Source organism: Sinohyriopsis cumingii, chromosome 5 (assembly GCF_028554795.1).
Source record: "Sinohyriopsis cumingii isolate HCF-2022 chromosome 5, ASM2855479v2, whole genome shotgun sequence".
NCBI lineage: Eukaryota > Metazoa > Mollusca > Bivalvia > Unionida > Unionidae > Sinohyriopsis > Sinohyriopsis cumingii.
In genome coordinates, this window is record NC_142965.1 from 148,394,775 (window position 1) to 148,421,034 (window position 26,260).

The 26,260-nt window shown below is 34.2% G+C and overlaps 1 protein-coding gene across 1 annotated transcript in view; it reads left to right on the top strand.

The window, feature by feature from the left end:
* The window catches only part of LOC149800432 (peptidyl-prolyl cis-trans isomerase D-like), a 57,214-nt gene that overhangs the window by 20,687 nt on the left and 10,267 nt on the right, over positions 1 to 26,260 (top strand). The window contains exons 4-8 of the mRNA XM_089960063.1: positions 3 to 191; positions 354 to 476; positions 4,456 to 4,571; positions 7,255 to 7,353; positions 25,234 to 25,291. Coding sequence (XP_089816189.1) covers positions 3 to 191; positions 354 to 476; positions 4,456 to 4,571; positions 7,255 to 7,353; positions 25,234 to 25,291 — 585 coding nt within the window. The remainder of the gene's footprint in view (positions 1 to 2; positions 192 to 353; positions 477 to 4,455; positions 4,572 to 7,254; positions 7,354 to 25,233; positions 25,292 to 26,260) is intronic.

Sequence of the window (26,260 nt, forward strand, 5' to 3'; positions counted from 1 at the left end):
AGCATGATGTCCCTGGCTTACTTAGTATGGCCAATGCTGGTCCAAACACAAATGGTTCCCAGTTCTTCATTACAACAGTTCCAACTCCCCACCTAGATGGGAAACACGTGGTCTTTGGAAAAGTCCTGAAGGGCATGGATGTTGTTAGAACTCTTGAGAATGAGGAAGTCGAAAGTGAAAAGCCTGTGAAGGTAAATAACGAGATAAAATATGTGTACAAGTCCTAATTATAGGGTCAGAGAAATTTTATTTAGCAAAACTGTCAAAGCAAAAAAGATTATTGCATTTTTTTTATCAATATAGTAAATACAGTGCATCTAAAGTACAAGGTTTTTGTCTTGTCTGATTTCCAGGAATGCAAAATCGTTGATTGTGGGGAAATTCCTTCAGGGGCTGATGATGGTGTACCAGTGGACGATGGAACAGGTGACAAATATGCTGAAAATCCTGATGATTCTGGTCTTGACTTTACTGATGTGAGTGTTCATTTGCTTACTATATTAGTTGTACTAGTTGCAGTGCGTACTTCGGATGTTATGTTTTGGGTCAAGTTCCTGAGCTTAACATTCACCATTATAACCACACAGATAGTGTTTTGTGTAGTAAATAATGTCCCATAATGGTATGTACATAATAAGCTCACACGGACAGTGTTTTGTTTAATAAAAAATGTCTCCTTAACTGGTAGGTACGTCATAAGTGCACACCAACGTCTTCTGTAATAAATAATTTTCCAACAATTGGGTTACACATAAGACGATGGCGTCATGTGTAATGAATAATGGCCCCAAATGGGTAGGTACAGAGTAGAATAGTTACCTTCATTCACCTATATCAGAATATTTTATACTTTGTATGTTCGTTCTCTCTTCCATTGTAGTTGTACAGAATAAAATACATGTAAGATCTTTTTTTGACACTGGTTTGACCTACATAGTTAAATGATAAGAAAATACAGGCATGTAAGTGGTAAATTCCAACAACATCCTTATGTTCAGTGTTGAGATATTAGTGCCTCTTTTAGATCAAAAAAACGTTGAAAGAAAAATATATCAAGCTGATTAAAATCAAGACCTCTTATGTAACAGAGATCTGATGAGTACCAATGCCAAGTTATGACCTTTTGATGCATAATTAGCTGATGAGTACCAATGCCAAATTATGACCTTTTGATCCATCAATCAAATTATGACTGAAACGTCAACAACACTCAGAACGTAATGATAGCTCTCCCTTACAGGCTTGAATGTTACAAGTTACTTGAATGGTTACTAAAAATAAGTGGACTGGGAATTCCTCAAGTCACAATAATATGAACTCTTTATCAGTGCCTGTTGTGTCTGTCTACAAGTAGTAGTTGCTTTGTGTCTGATTGGAAAGTTTTAATACTTTTTAAATTATTTTGACAGAAAATTTTACAAAAGAGAAGGGTGTGCTGTTTTTAAGGCAAATGTGGACATTTCATTAATATGGTGTACAGTGTAGTATTGCTTGGTACACAATCGGTTGATGTTAAAACGAACTCATAACGAACCTTTCTGAATCCACCGAATTATTTTGTTGCATCTAAAAAAATTTATATCCCTTGTTTATTACTGTATATTGCACTTAATCGGGTAGCAGGATTCACTTCATACTAATTGTAAATTCATTCTTTATTCTGTACTAATTGTGTTTTATATTGCAGTTTTAATATGGTTTACATGTATTATATTAAGATTTTATTTGTAAACTTCCAAGCCGACTTTTTTCAAAACGTAAAGTGGCCAGAGTTGAATATAACTAGTATATTGGCATATCTTATGCAAAACATCAACTGAAAATGTAAAAATGTTTCAATGCATTCAGATTATGCAAAGCAATTTAGTAAAGTTGTCTAAAGTTGCCTGCATCTTTCTCCTGCAATAAGCCAGTGTATTATGATGGTGCAGTTATTCAGGTCTGGCACAAGCAATGTGTGTGTGTGTGTGTGGGGGGTCCAAATCAGAGAAGTAAAGGGTCAAAGCTTCCGTCATTTGACTCGTACCAGCGCTGATCAGTTAACGGATGTTCTGTGCATGTTTGAAATTATAGCAATTGATCATCGTACTTTAAAGATTATATATTTAGAAAAATAAACAATGACAGTTATTGGGAGAGTTTCACAAATTAAAATAAACGTTTGTATGTGAATAAGTTACATTTTCTTAATATATATTTGGTTAATAGTCCTCTGTTAGTAGGAACATTCTGATACTGAACAATAGGAAACCATTGTTCAGGTTAGAATGGTAATTTACAGTACTCTGGCTTCAGATTATAAGAGGTATTTTTCCAGTGTATGTTACCATATATATGTGGTGCAATGATAGACAGTAACAGGTATATACAAAGACATATGTGGTGTGTTTAATGTTTTAGTGTGCATTCTGGACCTGGGAGCCTTGGTTGCTCAGTAGGTTGAACATTGGACTTGAAATCTGAGGGTTATGAGTTCAATACCAACCCAGGCCATCCTGGGTCAGCTGCCTCAGTGTTTCCATGGGAACGGCAATTGCATCCAATTTCCATGGGCATGAGAAAGGCCAGTAATATGTTAAAAGTAACATTCAAACTATTAAAACAATGACATTCAAAGCATTCTTGACTTGTATTATTTTAATCTTTTAAACATTAGTGTGATGAAAGCAGAGTACTAATGGACACTGACATGAGGCCCTGTCCTGTTAACATTTGATTCACCATAAGATTACAGTGAAAACACCATTCAGATTATACCATTTCTAACAAGAACTTTCCCTAAGGGCTGTTCCATTAAAACATACATGGGACCCAGGAAAGGCACTTTAAAAGTGGGATACTCACCCACAGACACAATTTATAATTTTCTTACAATTTTAATATGAACTATGTGAAATCAAAGGACCCTGGCATATATTTTGTAAAATTGCCTTCTCAAGGTACCATGTATGTTTAAATGGAACAGCCCTAACATGCAAATAGTGGACCAGGAATTCTTCAGGCCTGCTGAACATATCCTTTATGTGTGCCATCTATTTGTTATAAGATTATGTTCCCAAAATTGTGGCCAATATTTTGAGTACATTTGCATCATTGAATCTTACATGTAAATGATCCAAATTTTAGAAGATTCTGAAAGTCTGATTTGGTGTTTATGTCTGATTTGGTGTTTATATCAGATTTGGTATTTTTTTACTTGGTGTTTAACATCAAATTTGGTGTGTTTTTCTGATTTGGTGTTTTATATGTATGATTTGGGATTAATGTCTGATTTGGTGTTTAATTGGGGGTTTGGTCTGATTTGGTGGTTATGTCTGATTTGGTGTTTGTATCTGATGGTTTGGTTGGATTTGATGATTTGGTCAGATTTGGTTATTATGATTTTGGTGGTTATGTCTGATTTGATGGTTTGGTCTGATTTGGTGGTTATGTCTGATTTGATGGCTATGCCTGATTTTGGTGGTTATGTCTGATTTGATGGCTATGTCTGATTTGATGGCTATGTCTGATTTGGTGTTTATGTATGATTTTGGTGGTTATGTATGATTTTGGTGGTTATGTATGATTTTGGTGGTTATATCTGATTTGATGGTTTTGTCTGATTTGGTGGTTATGTATGATTTTATGGCTTGGTCTGATTTGGTGGTTATGTCTGATTTGATGGTTTGGTCTGATTTGGTGGTTATTTCTGATTTGATGGTTTGGTCTGATTTGATGGTTATGTCTGGTTTGATAGTTTGGTCTGATTTGGTGTTTATGTCTGATTTGGTGGTTTGGTCAGAATTGGTGGTTATCTATGATTTGAAGGATTGTTCTGGTTTGGTGGTTATGTCTGATTTGATGGTTTGGTCTGATTTGTTGGGTTTTTTAATTTGGTGTTTATGTATGAATTTGGTGGTTTTATTCCAAATGCCCATCTTATCCTACTTTTTGCAAAGGTTCATCTGTCTGTCTGCAGTTCATACTGATCTCACTTACATCTGAGACCAAAAAGTCTAAAATCCTGACACAAAATCAGATTCCGACCACGGGCGAATTTTGGGTGGATAAAAATCGGGTCCAGAAATGAGGTTTTTCCCTCTGTGTTTTGTAGTGCAACTAGAAATTCCAGATTACTTGGTATCATTGTTGACCTACAGCTGTCTACCTTTTTACAATACCACCCACTTTAGTGTATCATAAATGACCTTGATGCTACAGAGCTTGGCAGAGGGCTACTTCCTCCTGCCATGTAAACTCGTCACCGGGGGTTAATGTGTTAATGGTTATGTCTGTTATTAAGCTTGATTTTAAGTTTCTTGGTCAGATATTTGAAGAATATAGCACCTGGTCTTGTAATGCTTTTAACAAGATAATTGTATGATGAGGTATCCATAAAGTATAGATATGATTGATTAAGTGATAGATAAGATTAAAGATTAAGATGATTAACGAAAAATATTTCTTTCTTTGCAGAAAAACAGTGTCAACAGTGTAATCAATGTTATTGATGAGATACGCAAGATAGGAAATAATTTGTTTAAAGACAAGGAAGTATTGAAGGCTAAGAAAAAGTATTCAAAGGCACTCAGGTAAATAATTAAGTTGGTCCCAAGGATCACCGATGTTTGGTGGTAATCCGTCTTTGAACATTGATACTTTTCTCATTATCATTCATAGGCAGAATTATATGTATCCCTTTTCTGGTCAAATTATTATTATGTTTTTGTATATAGCACTATTTCTTAGACAAGCTACAGAAGGTACAGCTCAACATAGTCAGAAGTATGTTACAGTGACCTACTTTTCACATTCCATTGATTCAGAATGGTTCATTGGTTAGAACTTGTGACCTCGATGGTACAGGTTTGAATTCTACCATCAGATCAGCCTTGGTCAGTGGTGTGACCTTGGGCTTTCATGCTTTATTCCAATTGCATCTGTATGACATAACCATCATGCATTGCTGCATCATAAAATACCAAGTCAGACAAATTCAGTGATATGGGTCAAGGTTTTTGCATAAATTTAGCCCCATTTCTCTGACACTGTTATATGTACAGTCTTGAAGATTAATGGGTTGTTTAATTTTGAAGGGAAAACAAACTCTCCACAGGCAAAGTTAAGTCACAGTAACTTCCTACACTTGTTCCATTCTAAATTTCTGCATTCAGCTTCATTTCTCTGATGCAGAATCTTAAAACTTGATGGGTATGTTCATTTTAAATTGTACTACTCACCTCACATAAATTTTACGTCACTCATATACAATACTTGCTACAGTGATCGTGTCAACTTTCTGCAATCTGCTCCATTTCTGTGACACTGATGTATATAGTCATGGAATTTAATAAGGGAAGTAACTCACTGCAAGTTATAGTACCTTACCATGGTCCCATTTATGGTTCAGTAGTTATTTTGTTATACTGAACTCCATTACTCAGACACCTTTGCTTAGTTAATACATGTCATAACATTTGGTTAAGTAATGTGTTTTTTAATACTAATATTTATACTTATAAAAAGTAGGTTACATGGATACTTTTCAAGTTTGTTAGGTATTTGGAATATGCCTTGGTGGTGTAGGCAAGACAGCTTTTTGCGGAACTCTGTTAAAAATTTTGTGGTGTGTATGGTAAATAGTACACATAACTGGTTTGTATGGTCACTCTTTTTATTGTTTCTAAAAATCAGTATGAACAATACTTATTTTTGTCCTAACCCTAACTCACTAGATTCTTATTTCCATAATATAAAAGACATGAATTTTTATGCCTGTTTTTTGGAGAGAAAAAAGATGTGTACAGTAGTTTTGTCTGTGGGTTTGCCCATCTGTGTACACAATTTATATGTGTGTCCTTATGTATGTATGACAATTCATTCACTAATCAAATGATAGTAAAAATGTCATTCAGAATATATCATTTCTGACAAGAACTCTCCCTTGCAAGAAATTAGCAGACCTGGAATTCTTTTGGTCTGCTGAACATTATCCTTTATTTGTGCCTCTCTGATCTAGTTGAAGTATGACTGTGTTCCCAAAATAGTAGCTGATATTTTCAATAAATCTTCATCATTGAATCTTACATGTAAATGACCCAAATTTTAGAAGATTCTGAAAATTCTACAATTTTAGCTCATTCATAAATGCAGGTAAATTGGTTCAGGATTGCAATTATAAGAGTTTAATGTTGATTTTCTGTATTTATTGTGGTATAAACTTTCCAATCACATAGCTTATGCAACATTGGGTTTTATGTGTTGTAGTGCCTGCTAGATTATATGAAAATAATCACCCCAAAAAAGCATTGAACTCAGAAAGAAACATACCATATAAAGTAATGACCATAGACAGGATTGACTTTTGAGCTGTTTTTGCCTCTTCTGATATTGTTAACTTTGTAACTGTGGTGTAAAGCATGATTAGAAAGACCATTTTACAGTTCATCACCTTAGGAATAAACAGTACATGGTTCCGATTTATTAACTTGCAGTACAAGATTGCATTTGGCATATACAATGATAAATATCAAACTCTAAATTGGTGTATTAATTAAATAACTGGACAAAAATTAGGATGATTCTGTTTCATCCTTGCCAAGTCTGAAACTAGTACATATTATCCCAAAGTCTGAAACTAGTACATGTTATCCCCAAGTCTGAAACTAGTACATATTTGCCCTGACAATGCAGCACATAGGTACTAGTCTCTCATAAATAAAAAAATTTCATTACAAGTTTTTTATTTTGGATATTCCTGACCAGATTTTTGGAATCTCATCATGCTAAATTTTGGATGTGTTTATTTACTTCACATATTGGCCTTAACAGAGATACACATTTGTTTTTTCCAAGCTCCATAACAGAGGTGACTGTTTTAGAATTATTTCTGTATTTACCAGGGCTGAAAAGTAACATGAGTAAGCTAGCAATTTGCTGATTGAAATCTTTGATATTCTTGTGTGGGGAAAAATTCTGGCTAATGAAGTTATTTTCCCAACTTCAGTTAGTTATTCTAGTGATTTTTCCCATATATTGGTAAAATTTGATAAAGATTATGGAAAGAAGATGTAATCTTACAAAGATAAAGCTCCATTTTTTTCGTGTTACTTTAATGCTCATAGAACATTTTTTCTTTACAGTATCATGTTTTTAGGTTTTTTATAGCAGGTAAATACAGTCAACCAGAACCCAAAATTAACTATAGATGTTTTAATATTGAATTTCAGATGCAAGTAGTGGAGTGAATTCTTTTAAATATTTTATTCTTTCCAGATATGTTGAGAAATTGAAAAATGATTTGGAACTTGGTTCAGATGAAGAGGATGATGATGAGATAGATAAGAAACAGACATTGTCAATTTACCTTAATTTGTAAGTATTTGTTCTTGTAACTCAGAAGTCTTTGCATTTGTATCTTCTTACTGCAACTTGGGTCAGAACTACTATTTGCATGTCAAGAGAAAATAATAAATAGGACTTACTATATGGGACTGATATGTACATACTGAAGTAGCACAGTTTGACATCAGTAAATGTAACCAGCTGTTTTTGCAAGAAAAAATAAAAATTCATTTAATTCAAAACAATTACTCCAAAACTGGTCTTCCACATAATGGTCATCTGAGTAGACCCAATCAATGGTAGATAAAGGGAAGTAACTTGTTTGTGTGTGTGATCTGGATTTTTAACATAGCTTTAACAAGAAAATTGTACAGAAAGTTTTTGTTTTGACTAAGTATCAACATGAGAGTAAAAGTAGTTTTTGAAAATTTCACTAAGTGCATAAATTGTATTAAGTTGTGTTTTATAATACCTTTGTACATGTTCCTACTCTATACATTTTAGGAAAATATTAATCAGATAAATGTACTTATCTCGATACCCAGGTCTATTCAGATCTTTCATGTGATTGGATTTGGAATACCTTAAGGTGGAAAGTAATGTAGGTAGATCATATTGATGTCTTTTTTGTGTATAATGTTCAAAAGAGTAATGATGTCTTTACCTGTAATTATCTTTTTCATTTATTTCTTTATTACAGCCAACTGTAGGTTACTTGACTTTTAGCAGAGAATGGTGTATATTTCATTGTTAGGTCAGAATTTGGCATCATAATGTATGTGAATGGGATACCTGTTGACATCTTATTGGTATCCACTATTTTGTTTGCCGGTGCCTCTGTTTGCACTTATGACTTTTATAGGTGCAGGAAAACATTTTAGTGGCAAAATTGTTTTAGGTGTTTTAAAATTATCACTTTTTGGTACTGCAAGAAGTCAGTGGTCCAGATCACAGTATTACCACACCTATTAATAGTTAAATATACACATTAGAAATATGATTGTTCCAGTTTATATGCAACCTCATTCAATTGTATTTCTACATTTTGAGTCTACTATCTATTAATCCAAAATGTCCAGACCCTCCATTGTTTGGGACACAATATTTTCAATAGTACATCAAATTCCCAGACATCAAGTATACAATTAAAGCTGACAGCAAACAAATGAAGTTGGACGCAAATGTATATTTTAATAGTAAGACAGCACCTGCTATTATTGCATTGCTATATCTTTTCCTGGTGTTAGTCCCCAATCCAATGAGATTATTCCCTCCTCCAATTGGAGGTCTAGAATAAAAAAACATGATCCCAGTCAGTCAGACACCTTAATCTGCATCTGATAATTGGAAATATTGTCCTTCTTTGACTTGGATCAAGAATAAAACATCATCAGAGCGGTGGGGGGGAGAATTGGTTAATAGCAGGTACATATTAAATAATTATAAATTTGAAAAAATAATTTAAAATAGAAAGAAGAAGGAAATAGCAGCGATAAAGTACTTGATATTATTGCACTGATGACTTTTCCAGCCTGGTGGGAGGCTGGTACCCAAAGATAAGCTGCCAGGGTGAATTTAGTCATTGGTGTCATAGGTTGCTATACTGCTGCTTGGATGATGACTTGAGAACTTGTTGAGCTGATACAGCGGCATCCAAGATATAAATGTCCTCACACTAAAGTGACATTGAGAACTTGTTGAGCTGATACAGTGGCATCCAAGATATAAATGTCCTCACACTAAAGTGACATTGAGAACTTGTTGAGCTGATACAGTGGCATCCAAGATATAAATGTCCTCACACTAAAGTGACATTGAGAACTTGTTGAGCTGATACAGCGGCATCTAAGATATAAATGTCCTCACACTAAAGCGACATTGAGAACTTGTTGAGCTGATACAGTGGCATCCAAGATATAAATGTCCTCACACTAAAGCGACATTGAGAACTTGTTGAGCTGATACAGTGGCATCCAAGATATAAATGTCCTCACACTAAAGCGACATTGAGAACTTGTTGAGCTGATACAGTGGCATCCAAGATATAAATGTCCGCACACTAAAGCGACATTGAGAACTTGTTGAGCTGATACAGTGGCATCCAAGATATAAATGTCCTCACACTAAAGCGACATTGAGAACTTGTTGAGCTGATACAGCGGCATCCAAGATATAAATGTCCTCACACTAAAGCGACATTGAGAACTTGTTGAGCTGATACAGTGGCATCCAAGATATAAATGTCCTCAAGATATAAATGTCCTCACACTAAAGCGACATTGAGAACTTGTTGAGCTGATACAGCGGCATCCAAGATATAAATGTCCTCACACTAAAGCGACATTGAGAACTTGTTGAGCTGATACAGTGGCATCCAAGATATAAATGTCCTCACACTAAAGCGACATTGAGAACTTGTTGAGCTGATACAGCGGCATCCAAGATATAAATGTCCTCACACTAAAGCGACATTGAGAACTTGTTGAGCTGATACAGTGGCATCCAAGATATAAATGTCCTCACACTAAATCGACATTGAGAACTTGTTGAGCTGATACAGTGGCGTCCAAGATATAAATGTCCTCACACTAAAGCGACATTGAGAACTTGTTGAGCTGATACAGTGGCATCCAAGATATAAATGTCCTCACACTAAAGCGACATTGAGAACTTGTTGAGCTGATACAGCGGCATCCAAGATATAAATGTCCTCACACTAAAGCGACATTGAGAACTTGTTGAGCTGATACAGCGGCATCTAAGATATAAATGTCCTCACACTAAATCGACATTGAGAACTTGTTGAGCTGATACAGCGGCATCCAAGATATAAATGTCCTCACACTAAAGCGACATTGAGAACTTGTTGAGCTGATACAGTGGCATCCAAGATATAAATGTCCTCACACTAAAGCGACATTGAGAACTTGTTGAGCTGATACAGTGGCATCCAAGATATAAATGTCCTCACACTAAAGCGACATTGAGAACTTGTTGAGCTGATACAGCGGCATCTAAGATATAAATGTCCTCACACTAAATCGACATTGAGAACTTGTTGAGCTGATACAGCGGCATCTAAGATATAAATGTCCTCACACTAAATCGACATTGAGAACTTGTTGAGCTGATACAGTGGCATCCAAGATATAAATGTCCTCACACTAAAGCGACATTGAGAACTTGTTGAGCTGATACAGTGGCATCCAAGATATAAATGTCCTCACACTAAAGCGACATTGAGAACTTGTTGAGCTGATACAGTGGCATCCAAGATATAAATGTCCTCACACTAAAGCGACATTGAGAACTTGTTGAGCTGATACAGCGGCATCTAAGATATAAATGTCCTCACACTAAATCGACATTGAGAACTTGTTGAGCCGATACAGTGGCATCCAAGATATAAATGTCCTCACACTAAAGTGACATTGAGAACTTGTTGAGCTGATACAGCGGCATCCAAGATATAAATGTCCTCACACTAAAGTGACATTGATCAAAGATAGACTGTTTAGAAAGTGGAGAGAGAAGGCAGCTTCATGACATCATCCATAGAAGAACGGTTAAAAAAGGTCCAGGATGCAACAGTAGCCCTGGTCTTGTAGGCTTTGAATTTGATGAAAGTGATATCTCACATTGAGAGATCAGTAAGCTTTTTTAATAGTCTGCACAATCCATCACAAGATGGTGGCTGCCAAAATAGCAGAGACTTTTCAGAGGGAGATAAAGATGGTTGCAGCCCTTTTATTTCTCCATTGATTTAGAAAGAAATGTAAATCTGTAATGGGACAAAAGAGTCTTATCATGATCATCCCCAGCACAGATACAACTCAGACTGGGCATTTCAACTGGAACAGAAGCTTTGGAAAATAGCTGAGTTTTGACCAGAAATCCAGGTTTGTCAAGAAAAGAAACAAATCATAGTTTCCATCGAACTGAAAACCCTTTTCACTGACAAATCATGAATTTCCTTCCTTCTCCTTGCCAGTGACTAAGACTGTTTAAAGGGTAAGGAGTATTCATTTGAAGGATCACAAAGAGGTTTAGATAAGGAACAAAGTATATGCACAATTTTCCATCTTGGCATCTGGAGCTTATAATATCTGATCAGTTTGGAAAGATGTGGGTAAGGATCTGTAGGGGAGAAAACTCTGTAGAAAACTTAAGCATATTGAAGAGGGTTATTATCTGTAGTTCTTAATGTTGGATACTGAGTAATCTTTCTTCAAAGAGAAAACAAAATCTGCAACAGGAGTTAGGAAGATGCATTTTGCAACCTTGCTCAGATCCTGGTCCTGGCAGATAGGTCATTTAATGCGAGTCAGACATGAAGGTGGAGAATTGGAGAAGTGCTTTGCAAGAGGTCCCTAGCAGTAATTCCCTTGTATTGTTAACCAACAGGTCAAATAAATTGTTGAACCTTAGTCTCTGGTGCCACAGGGGAGCGATCAAAATAAGCAGTGACCTGGAAGTCCTGACTGATGAACCTGAGGGATTATTGAAAGGCTGGGAAGGTATAGGGGTACAGTCGATCCCGCTTCAGACTGAAGTAGTCCAGTGCTTATGCTCTATGGAATGGCACTGAAGAGACAGAGAAAGTGGCTTATTGTTGATGTGAACAAACCTACTATTGGCCATCCCTACAGATGAAAAATCGTCTCCACTACTGATTAGTGGAGAGATCATTCATTGAAGACTTTCAGGATATTCTGTTCGACTGAAGATTCCTCTTGCCTGGAATGTGGTGGAATCTGAGAATGACTGTTGCCAAATGGAGGAACATGAGTGCCATTATCATGACTGAGGTATGCTCTGATTGATATTATGTAAATCCTGACCATGACAGAACAATATCTTGACTAATGTGGGTATGTGAGAAAGGTTGCCATTAGCTTCTTGTGGGTCGATGGTTCTTTCGGGGTTTTCCCGGGTTCATCCTCCACCATTAATACTGGCCGCCATGTATAGCCTATTGTGTGCTGAAAAATAGCATTAAACCCTACAAAAACAACAAAAATGACAACTGTATTTTGTGCGACTGAAAAACCCTTGAAGTGCTTTTAGAAAAAACACCACATTTCTCCATTTAGAAAACTGTTTCAGTTTTTCCTCCTGTTCAAATGGTGATGAAATTTGGATCCTAAGAATATACAAATGGATAGGGTCCATGTGAGGTCTTAAGTTAGAAACAAGAACTGCTGCACAAGAAGCCTTCCTAGGGAAACCAAGTCTGCTGCTACATTCAGACTTCTCGGGAGACAGAGGCAGAGGTGAACGGAGAGCAAAGTCTACCATCTAGACTCTATATGAGAACAAGTATTTGAGATTCTGTTGGAGGAACATGGACTGTACTGCAGCAGATGAGAAAATTCATAACCATGTAAGCAAAATTCTGAGAAGGGATCAGGTGTTACTTTTCCAAAGCGGGGATTTAACTTAGATGAGTCCCAATAGAGTGACAGCCTTCAGAAGCGCGCCTCGGAGGACCTGTGCATCAACCAGTTGTAGAAGTGACGGAGGATGGAAACCCTTTATGACTTTAAGAGGGTTGCAATAACACCTGTCACCATGGTGAAGGCTCTGGAAGCTGAAGCCAGACCAAAAGGAAGACACTGAAAATGGAAGATCTATTCCTGATAAAATGGCATGAATTTCCCTTATCCTGGGAAAATGAAGATGTGAAGATCTGTGATAGAGACATCTCTAACAGCTGTCTCGCTTGGTGCTCAGCATTAAGAGGTTAGTGTTAGTTAGGACTGGTCAATGTGATGTCAGGATAATGTGACTGGGTGGGACATCATGCTACATGCCTGCCGCATTATGTCCCAGTGCTAGACATCACTATAAACAGCCACACTGCAGACATTGTAGTGATCTGACTGAAAAATTGTTAAAGCTACTTTAAAAATCCAAATCACACACACATATGCACACACACACACACACATCTTTGACATGAAGCATTGTTCTGGATGAAACTTTCTCACCAGATTCACTGCAAATCATTCATCATTCATGGTGTCATAATAAGAAAATCTGATGTAGTAAACGGAACACCAGGTGGTGGAGCCCTTACAAGTAGAATAGAAAAATTGAGAACAGTGGGTTTTGACCAAATCCCTTCCTCTAAATGTGTCATCGGCCATCAAATCTTGGCATCCATTCCCCATTCCCCATACAGATTAAACAGAAACGAAAAGAGCCTTCCTCTAGACTGGTGGGCAAAACCCTGTATCCATTTTGAAGACTGGTGGCTGATGACCATCTCCTGGTGCTCAGAGATTGGCAACCTGTTCTTAGTGATATGTGACCTGAGACTGAAAATGGAAAATCAGAACCATTGCTAGTGATTGGTACCTGGTTTTTTAACAACCAGAGTTCACTGTCTTGTGATAGACACTTGTTGATTGTCACTTGGGATGTTACGTGGTGAGTGGTGGCCAGTATCTAGTGACATAACTTAGTCACTTGACACATTTCAGTAATGCAATAATAGCAAGCAAGTCTTATTAAAACTGAAGTTAAAAATAAGTCCCAGTACATAAAGCTCACTATGGAAGAATTGGCCTATCCTCTCCCTACATTTTACCCATAATCAAAAGTATGTTTTCAAATAGATAATAAAAATTAGTATTTGAATAGATAACAATAAAATCTTGAAACGATTTTGATTTCCCAAATTATAGCCCAAGTTTTTTGGGCCCTCTGCTCTTTTAATCTTTCCTTCTGTTGCCTTACCTAAATAAGTTTTAGCTCTGAACTAATAAGTGGAGAGAAAGAAATGATTTGTAGATTGATTTGTACTGTCAGAATTGAGAAAATATTGCATCCTGTTACTCTGTTACGTACTGTACACTTTTGTTTTGGTGGTACAGTTTAAATACTTACTGTAGATTTATTAGGTCACTTGGCCATATCTGGCTGTAGGCCAGTTGAGTAAATGGTATGGTCGGCATTTAGTGTGGGCCATGCATCGGTCCACCATTGCTTTTTTAAGCTTTTCTGGGAAAAAGAACGCTTTACAATTTTGACCTAATTCATCAGAGAGCATTCTAGCATGAAGGGCTCTCAGATTTGTACAAAAGATGTCAAACCACCATCAAATTTAATCACTCTTACTGAATTTTTAAAAAATAAAGAGTTCTTCAAAACTGCTGAACTAAAACACTGGTGCATGAAGATTTTTCAAAGTGTATACAGACATTGCTGATCCAGCTTTACATATAGGCACCATAAAAAAAAAAGAAAAGCCCATTTTGTGTCCATCAACAATTGCTATTTTCAAGTTCTTGTTAAAACCCATCAGTATTGGTTCAGTCCAACTTGGCACAGAGCATTTTGGCATAAAGGCCTAAGTTTACATTAGTTTTGTCAACTTGCTATGAGATAATGGCCACAGCTGTAAAAAATTAACACATTGTAATAGCTTCTTTAAAATGGCTTAATAGAATTTGACAAAACATCACAGAAAGCTTCCTTGCCTGATGATCTTTTAGGTATGTACAAGACATGCTGATCAGCCAACAAATTGCCACCATTACTTTTTTTTAAAAATAGAAGAAAAACATTTAAATTATCACTTCTCCAAAACTGCAGAAAGAGTTGGATGAAACTATAGAAAGCATCCCTTAATGAAGACCTATTCCATTTATAAAAATGGCATTGATCCATATAGAAAGCATCCCTTAATGAAGACCTATTCCATTTATAAAAATGACATTGATCCATATAGAAAGCATCCCTTAATGAAGACCTATTCCATTTATTAAAATGACATTGATCCATATAGAAAGCATCCCTTAATGAAGACCTATTCCATTTATAAAAATGGCATTGATCCATATAGAAAGCATCCGTTAATGAAGACCTATTCCATTTATAAAAATGACATTGATCCATATAGAAAGCATCCCTTAATGAAGACCTATTCCATTTATTAAAATGACATTGATCCATATAGAAAGCATCCCTTAATGAAGACCTATTCCATTTATTAAAATGACATCGATCCGTATAGAAAGCATCCCTTAATGAAGACCTATTCCATTTATTAAAATGACATTGATCCATATAGAAAGCATCCCTTAATGAAGACCTATTCCATTTATTAAAATGACATTGATCCATATAGAAAGCATCCCTTAATGAAGACCTATTCCATTTATTAAAATGACATTGATCCGTATAGAAAGCATCCCTTAATGAAGACCTATTCCATTTATTAAAATGGCATTGATCCATATAGAAAGCATCCCTTAATGAAGACCTATTTCATTTATTAAAATGACATTGATCCATATAGAAAGCATCCCTTAATGAAAACCTATTCCATTTATTAAAATGACATTGATCCATATAGAAAGCATCCCTTAATGAAGACCTATTTCATTTATTAAAATGACATTGATCCATATAGAAAACATCCCTTAATGAAAACCTATTCCATTTATTAAAAATGACATTGATTTTATAGAAAGCATCCCTTAATGAAAACCTATTTCATTTATTAAAATGACATTGATTTTATAGAAAGCATCCCTTAATGAAGACCTATTTCATTTATAAAAATGACATTGATCCATATAGAAAGCATCCCTTAATGAAGACCTATTCCATTTATAAAAATGGCATTGATCCATATAGAAAGCATCCCTTAATGAAGACCTATTTCATTTATAAAAATGACATTGATCCATATAGAAAGCATCCCTTAATGAAGACCTATTCCATTTATAAAAATGACATTGATCCATATACAAAGCATCCCTTAATGAAGACCTATTCCATTTATTAAAATGACATTGATCCATATAGAAAGCATACCTTAATGAAGATGTATTCCATTTATAAAAATGGCATTGATCCATATAGAAAGCATCCCTTAATGAAGACCTATTCGATTTATAAAAATGGCATTGATCCATATAGAAAGCATCCCTTAATGAAGACCTATTCCATTTATAAAAATGGCATTGATCCATATAGAAAGCATGCCTTAATGAAGACCTATTCCATTTATTAAAATGGCATTGATCCATATAGAAAGCATCCCTTAATGAAGACCTATTCCATTTATAAAAATGGCATTGATCCGTATAGAAAGCATCCCTTAATGAAGACCTATTCCATTTATTAAAATGACATTGATCCGTATAGAAAGCATCCCTTAATGAAGACCTATTCCATTTATAAAAATGGCATTGATCCATATAGAAAGCATCCCTTAATGAAGACCTATTCCATTTATAAAAATGGCATTGATCCATGTAGAAAGCATCCCTTAATGAAGACCTATTCCATTTATTAAAATGACATTGATCCATGTAGAAAGCATCCCTTAATGAAGACCTATTCCATTTATAAAAATGGCATTGATCCATATAGAAAGCATCCCTTAATGAAGACCTATTCCATTTATTAAAATGACATTGATCCATATAGAAAGCATACCTTAATGAAGATGTATTCCATTTATAAAAATGGCATTGATCCATATAGAAAGCATCCCTTAATGAAGACCTATTCCATTTATAAAAATGGCATTGATCCATATAGAAAGCATCCCTTAATGAAAGCCTATTCCATTTATTAAAATGGCATTGATCCATATAGAAGCATCCCTTAATGAAGACCTATTCCATTTATTAAAATGGCATTGATCCATATAGAAGCATCCCTTAATGAAGACCTATTCCATTTATAAAAATGGCATTGATCCATATAGAAAGCATCCCTTAATGAAGACCTATTCCATTTATTAAAAATGACATTGATCCATGTAGAAAGCATCCCTTAATGAAGACCTATTCCATTTATAAAAATGGCATTGATCCATATAGAAAGCATCCCTTAATGAAGACCTATTCCATTTATAAAAATGGCATTGATCCATGTAGAAAGCATCCCTTAATGAAGACCTATTCCATTTATAAAAATGACATTGATCCATGTAGAAAGCATCCCTTAATGAAGACCTATTCCATTTATTAAAAATGACATTGATCCATGTAGAAAGCATCCCTTAATGAACACCTATTCCATTTATAAAAATGACATTGATTTTATAGAAAGCATCCCTTAATGAAGACCTATTTCATTTATTAAAATGGCATTGATCCATATAGAAAGCATCCCTTAATGAAGACCTATTCCATTTATAAAAATGGCATTGATCCATATAGAAGCATCTGTTAGTGAAGACCTATTCCATTTATAAAAATGACATTGATCCATATAGAAGGCATCCCTTAATGAAGACCTATTCCATTTATAAAAATGGCATTGATCCATGTAGAAAGCATCCCTTAATGAAGACCTATTCCATTTATAAAAATGGCATTGATCCATATAGAAAGCATCCCTTAATGAAGACCTATTCCATTTATTAAAATGACATTGATCCATGTAGAAAGCATCCCTTAATGAAGACCTATTCCATTTATAAAAATGACATTGATCCATATAGAAAGCATCCCTTAATGAAGACCTATTACATTTATAAAAATGGCATTGATCCGTATAGAAAGCATCCGTTAATGAAGACCTATTCCATTTATTAAAATGACATTGATCCGTATAGAAAGCATCCCTTAATGAAGACCTATTCCATTTATAAAAATGGCATTGATCCATATAGAAAGCATCCCTTAATGAAGACCTATTCCATTTATAAAAATGGCATTGATCCATGTAGAAAGCATCCCTTAATGAAGACCTATTCCATTTATAAAAATGGCATTGATCCATATAGAAAGCATCCCTTAATGAAGACCTATTCCATTTATTAAAATGACATTGATCCATGTAGAAAGCATACCTTAATGAAGACCTATTCCATTTATAAAAATGACATTGATCCATATAGAAAGCATCCCTTAATGAAAACCTATTCCATTTATAAAAATGGCATTGATCCATGTAGAAAGCATCCCTTAATGAAGACCTATTCCATTTATTAAAAATGACATTGATTTTATAGAAAGCATCCCTTAATGAAGACCTATTCCATTTATAAAAATGGCATTGATCCATATAGAAAGCATCCCTTAATGAAGACCTATTCCATTTATAAAAATGGCATTGATCCATATAGAAAGCATCCCTTAATGAAGACCTATTCCATTTATAAAAATGGCATTGATCCATATAGAAAGCATCCCTTAATGAAAACCTATTTCATTTATTAAAATGACATTGATTTTATAGAAAGCATCCCTTAATGAAGACCTATTTCATTTATTAAAATGACATTGATCCATATAGAAAGCATCCCTTAATGAAAACCTATTCCATTTATTAAAATGGCATTGATCCATATGGAAGCATCCCTTAATGAAGACCTATTCCATTTATAAAAATGGCATTGATCCATATAGAAGCATCCCTTAATGAAGACCTATTCCATTTATTAAAATGGCATTGATCCATATAGAAAGCATCCCTTAATGAAGACCTATTCCATTTATAAAAATAGCATTGATCCATATAGAAAGCATCCCTTAATGAAGACCTATTCCATTTATAAAAATGGCATTGATCCATGTAGAAAGCATCCCTTAATGAAGACCTATTCCATTTATAAAAATGGCATTGATCCATATAGAAAGCATCCCTTAATGAAGACCTATTCCATTTATTAAAATGACATTGATCCATATAGAAAGCATACCTTAATGAAGATGTATTCCATTTATAAAAATGGCATTGATCCATATAGAAAGCATCCCTTAATGAAGACCTATTCCATTTATAAAAATGGCATTGATCCATATAGAAAGCATCCCTTAATGAAAGCCTATTCCATTTATTAAAATGGCATTGATCCATATAGAAGCATCCCTTAATGAAGACCTATTCCATTTATTAAAATGGCATTGATCCATATAGAAGCATCCCTTAATGAAGACCTATTCCATTTATAAAAATGGCATTGATCCATATAGAAAGCATCCCTTAATGAAGACCTATTCCATTTATTAAAAATGACATTGATCCATGTAGAAAGCATCCCTTAATGAAGACCTATTCCATTTATAAAAATGGCATTGATCCATATAGAAAGCATCCCTTAATGAAGACCTATTCCATTTATAAAAATGGCATTGATCCATGTAGAAAGCATCCCTTAATGAAGACCTATTCCATTTATAAAAATGGCATTGATCCATGTAGAAAGCATCCCTTAATGAAGACCTATTCCATTTATAAAAATGGCATTGATCCATATAGAAGCATCCCTTAATGAAGACCTATTCCATTTATTAAAATGGCATTGATCCATATAGAAGCATCCCTTAATGAAGACCTATTCCATTTATAAAAATGGCATTGATCCATATAGAAAGCATCCCTTAATGAAGACCTATTCCATTTATTAAATTGGCATTGATCCATATAGAAAGCATCCCTTAATGAAGACCTATTCCATTTATAAAAATAGCATTGATCCATATAGAAAGCATCCCTTAATGAAGACCTATTCCATTTATAAAAATGGCATTGATCCATGTAGAAAGCATCCCTTAATGAAGACCTATTCCATTTATAAAAATGGCATTGATCCATATAGAAAGCATCCCTTAATGAAGACCTATTCCATTTATTAAAATGACATTGATCCATATAGAAAGCATACCTTAATGAAGACCTATTCCATTTATAAAAATGGCATTGATCCATATAGAAGCATCCCTTAATGAAGACCTATTCCATTTATTAAAATGGCATTGATCCATATAGAAGCATCCCTTAATGAAGACCTATTCCATTTATAAAAATGGCATTGATCCATATAGAAAGCATCCCTTAATGAAGACCTATTCCATTTATTAAATTGGCATTGATCCATATAGAAAGCATCCCTTAATGAAGACCTATTCCATTTATAAAAATAGCATTGATCCATATAGAAAGCATCCCTTAATGAAGACCTATTCCATTTATAAAAATGGCATTGATCCATGTAGAAAGCATCCCTTAATGAAGACCTATTCCATTTATAAAAATGGCATTGATCCATATAGAAAGCATCCCTTAATGAAGACCTATTCCATTTATTAAAATGACATTGATCCATATAGAAAGCATACCTTAATGAAGACCTATTCCATTTATAAAAATGACATTGATCCATGTAGAAAGCATCCCTTAATGAAGACCTATTCCATTTATTAAAAATGACATTGATCCATGTAGAAAGCATCCCTTAATGAACACCTATTCCATTTATAAAAATGGCATTGATCCATGTAGAAAGCATCCCTTAATGAAGACCTATTCCATTTATAAAAATGGCATTGATCCATGTAGAAAGCATCCCTTAATGAAGACCTATTCCATTTATTAAAATGGCATTGATCCATATAGAAAGCATCCCTTAATGAAGACCTATTCCATTTATAAAAATGGCATTGATCCATATAGAAGCATCTGTTAGTGAAGACCTATTCCATTTATAAAAATGACATTGATCCATATAGAAGGCATCCCTTAATGAAGACCTATTCCATTTATAAAAATGGCATTGATCCATGTAGAAAGCATCCCTTAATGAAGACCTATTCCATTTATAAAAATGGCATTGATCCATATAGAAAGCATCCCTTAATGAAGACCTATTCCATTTATTAAAATGACATTGATCCATATAGAAAGCATCCCTTAATGAAGACCTATTCCATTTATAAAAATGACATTGATCCATATAGAAAGCATCCCTTAATGAAGACCTATTCCATTTATAAAAATGGCATTGATCCGTATAGAAAGCATCCGTTAATGAAGACCTATTCCATTTATTAAAATGACATTGATCCGTATAGAAAGCATCCCTTAATGAAGACCTATTCCATTTATAAAAATGGCATTGATCCATATAGAAAGCATCCCTTAATGAAGACCTATTCCATTTATAAAAATGGCATTGATCCATGTAGAAAGCATCCCTTAATGAAGACCTATTCCATTTATAAAAATGGCATTGATCCATATAGAAAGCATCCCTTAATGAAGACCTATTCCATTTATTAAAATGACATTGATCCATGTAGAAAGCATTCCTTAATGAAGACCTATTCCATTTATAAAAATGACATTGATCCATATAGAAAGCATCCCTTAATGAAAACCTATTCCATTTATAAAAATGGCATAGATCCATGTAGAAAGCATCCCTTAATGAAGACCTATTCCATTTATTAAAAATGACATTGATTTTATAGAAAGCATCCCTTAATGAAGACCTATTCCATTTATAAAAATGGCATTGATCCATATAGAAAGCATCCCTTAATGAAGACCTATTCCATTTATAAAAATGGCATTGATCCATATAGAAAGCATCCCTTAATGAAGACCTATTCCATTTATAAAAATGGCATTGATCCATATAGAAAGCATCCCTTAATGAAAACCTATTTCATTTATTAAAATGACATTGATTTTATAGAAAGCATCCCTTAATGAAGACCTATTTCATTTATTAAAATGACATTGATCCATATAGAAAGCATCCCTTAATGAAGACCTATTCCATTTATTAAAATGGCATTGATCCATATGAAGCATCCCTTAATGAAGACCTATTCCATTTATAAAAATGGCATTGATCCATATAGAAGCATCCCTTAATGAAGACCTATTCCATTTATTAAAATGGCATTGATCCATATAGAAGCATCCCTTAATGAAGACCTATTCCATTTATAAAAATGGCATTGATCCATATAGAAAGCATCCCTTAATGAAGACCTATTCCATTTATTAAATTGGCATTGATCCATATAGAAAGCATCCCTTAATGAAGACCTATTCCATTTATAAAAATAGCATTGATCCATATAGAAAGCATCCCTTAATGAAGACCTATTCCATTTATAAAAATGGCATTGATCCATGTAGAAAGCATCCCTTAATGAAGACCTATTCCATTTATAAAAATGACATTGATCCATGTAGAAAGCATCCCTTAATGAAGACCTATTCCATTTATTAAAAATGACATTGATCCATGTAGAAAGCATCCCTTAATGAAGACCTATTCCATTTATAAAAATGGCATTGATCCATATAGAAAGCATCCCTTAATGAAGACCTATTCCATTTATAAAAATGGCATTGATGCATGTAGAAAGCATCCCTTAATGAAGACCTATTCCATTTATTAAAATGGCATTGATCCATATAGAAAGCATCCCTTAATGAAGACCTATTCCATTTATAAAAATGGCATTGATCCATATAGAAGCATCTGTTAATGAAGACCTATTCCATTTATAAAAATGACATTGATCCATATAGAAAGCATCCCTTAATGAAGACCTATTCCATTTATAAAAATGGCATTGATCCATATAGAAAGCATCCCTTAATGAAGACCTATTCCATTTATTAAAATGGCATTGATCCATATAGAAAGCATCCCTTAATGAAGACCTATTCCATTTATAAAAATGGCATTGATCCATATAGAAGCATCTGTTAATGAAGACATTGATCCATATAGAAAGCATCCCTTAATGAAGACCTATTCCATTTATTAAAAATGGCATTGATCCATATAGAAAGCATCTGTTAATGAAGACCTATTGCATTTATAAAAATGGCATTGATCCATATAGAAAGCATCCGTTAATGAAGACCTATTCCATTTATAAAAATGGCATTGATCCATATAGAAAGCATCCCTTAATGAAGACCTATTCCATTTATTAAAAATGGCATTGATCCATATAGAAAGCATCTGTTAATGAAGACCTATTCCATTTATAAAAATGGCATTGATCCATATAGAAAGCATCCGTTAATGAAGACCTATTCCATTTATAAAAATGGCATTGATCCATATAGAAAGCATCCCTTAATGAAGACCTATTCCATTTATAAAAATGGCATTGATCCATATAGAAAGCATCCCTTCATGAAGACCTATTCCATTTATAAATATGACATTGATCCATGTAGAAAGCATCCCTTAATGAAGACCTATTCCATTTATAAAAATGGCATTGATCCATGTAGAAAGCATCCCTTAATGAAGACCTATTCCATTTATAAAAATGGCATTGATCCATATAGAAAGCATCCCTTAATGAAGACCTATTCCATTTATAAAAATGACATTGATCCAGATAGAAAGCATCCCTTAATGAAGACCTATTCCATTTATAAAAATGGCATTGATCCATATAGAAAGCATCCCTTAATGAAGACCTATTCCATTTATTAAAATGACATTGATCCATATAGAAAGCATCCCTTAATGAAGACCTATTCCATTTATAAAAATGGCATTGATCCATATAGAAAGCATCCCTTAATGAAGACCTATTCCATTTATAAAAATGGCATTTATCCATATAGAAAGCATGCCTTAATGAAGACCTATTCCATTTATTAAAATGGCATTGATCCATATAGAAAGCATCCCTTAATGAAGACCTATTCCATTTATAAAAATGACATTGATCCATGTAGAAAGCATCCCTTAATGAAGACCTATTCCATTTATAAAGATGGCATTGATCCATATAGAAAGCATGCCTTAATGAAGACCTATTCCATTATAAAAATGACATTGATCCATGTAGAAAGCATCCCTTAATGAAGACCTATTCCATTTATAAAAATGACATTGATCCATGTAGAAAGCATCCCTTAATGAAGATGTATTCCATTTATAAAAATGACATTGATCCATCATTAGAAACGGCACATAAAGTGACGTGTTACTGAAAATGGAAAAGTCTTCCAATAATTTCTTCTCGCAATCACTGAACCATTATTTGACCAAATTTGATGGAAAGTATTATGATGTAGGGTGCAGAGTGCTTCATTTGCATATAAATGATTCAAATGTGGTCAGCATTACTAAACATAAAACTTGAAATAATCTCCAAAACAGAATTTGATAAATTCTGACAGAAAGCATTCTGGCATAAAGTCCTTTCAGATTTATCGAAATGAAACTGATCCACCATCACATATGGCTGTCATTACTCATAATTGATAAACCTTTAAATGACTTCTCAAAACAAAACTGTTGAATAGAATTTTAGCAAACTTGATTTTAAAAAATCCTTGCATTTCAGAGTGTTATCATGATGCTGATCTGTGATCAGTTTTGGTTACGGTTTCTAACGCTAGAAAACCCTTCAAGTATCTTTCCACTGATAATAACCATCCACCACATATGGCCACTAGTATAAAAGAATAGATAAGCCTTTAAACAGGAATTTCACAAAAATGCCTAGACTAAATTTAGTTCATTTGACTAGATTTACGCAGTCAGATTGGCCTGGATTGGTTTAGTTGGTTTGTCATTGGGCATGAAACTTGACACTACTTGCCCTGGTAAAATATACTCTCCAAAGTGTTTGTATGGCATAAAACACCAAACCAAACCATACTGGACATAATTTGACCAATCTGCCACAAATATCTTTTTGAAGCACTTTAAAAAATGTGGATGTAAGAAATATGCAAGGTATGGTAACAACATCTCGCCCAGGGAAAAACTGTGTACTTCAGGGCAAATATTTGAATGATGTCACAAAATATGCCAGTATGTTTTGCTTATGCAGTTTATTAGTAGTAATCAGTAGGATGAACAACGTAGACCAGAATCTGTTAACACATGACAACACATCAGTGTCTGTGTTGTTTGCAGCTGGATCCGACTTTTAAGGATATGGTAGCTTCAGCTGATTTCAATATGAATTGTTTTGGATGTAAATAATTTTAGTATACCTCCATTGTTACCAGGAGAAATGTTAAAAGTACTGTCATATTTTTTAATGCTTAATTGACTTTTTCTCAACTATACCTAAAGCTACTAAAAGCGAGCTTTTTTGTCACAGAAAAAACATTTGTTCTGTTCCTTTTTTAATAATTGCTTGCTTTCTTTACCAGAGCTGCTTGCAACATACAGCTACAGAAATATGATGAGGCTTTAAAACATTGTAACAAGGTAGGTATGAACGTAAAGGGTAATTAAAAAGTAGGGTTATAAGTTTTGGTTATTATGGGTTAAATTTTGATGTAGATCCATGGATATGTATCAGTGCATTAAAAATACTGTACATGATATTTAATGCCCTTGTACTGTTTTCCTAAGAAGAAAAAAAATACTTTTGTAGCCATGATAACTCAGTTGGCAGAGCATCGACTTGCAAGCCAGTGGTCATGGGTTGTTATACCAACCTAGGCCAACATTGGTTGTTTGCCTCAATGTGACCTTATGGATGTACTTAGAACTCATTTTCTTTGCGTGACAAATGCCAGTAATATGTGCAGACTGCTGTTAAAGCCCAACCAACCAACCAATGATTAATCTTTTCTTTTAAGATAATAAGCGTCTGCTGTCACTTGGGTCTTTTTACCTTTTGCATAACCTTGGAATTCTGCATCATTTGCATGCACCATAGATATAATTATTAGCAAGTGATATATTGTAAATCACAAAATTTCATGGATTTTATAATTTTGTTCTTATTTGCTCAGTTAGGATTCAAATAAGAATGACTAAACATTGTTGCAATTGGGGAGTGGTCTGGTTTCAGAGGTTTTCACAGAGATTATTCAGAACTTTGATGTATCATTTAGTATGTGTACAGATTCATGGGAGGTAAACATGTACTGGTTTAATTACTTAAACAAGTGTATGAGGTAGAAAGTTTGTAATAGTGATTTTGGCTTAAATTCATTTTTGTATTGTGTAAATTCATTCATTGTTCGTGCGGATACATTTTTGTTGTTTGGGGGGAAATGGTTTAGTACTTAAATGCCTGGATCCAGGATTTCTAGATGCATTTTTGCTTCCATGCCAGTATCACTGTATTCATTGGGTCTTTCAATTGATGGGTTAAAGCAACTTCAGGATCCTCAACAATTGACAACACCTCTCCTTAATTGACAATGTCCCTCCTTAATTGACAAC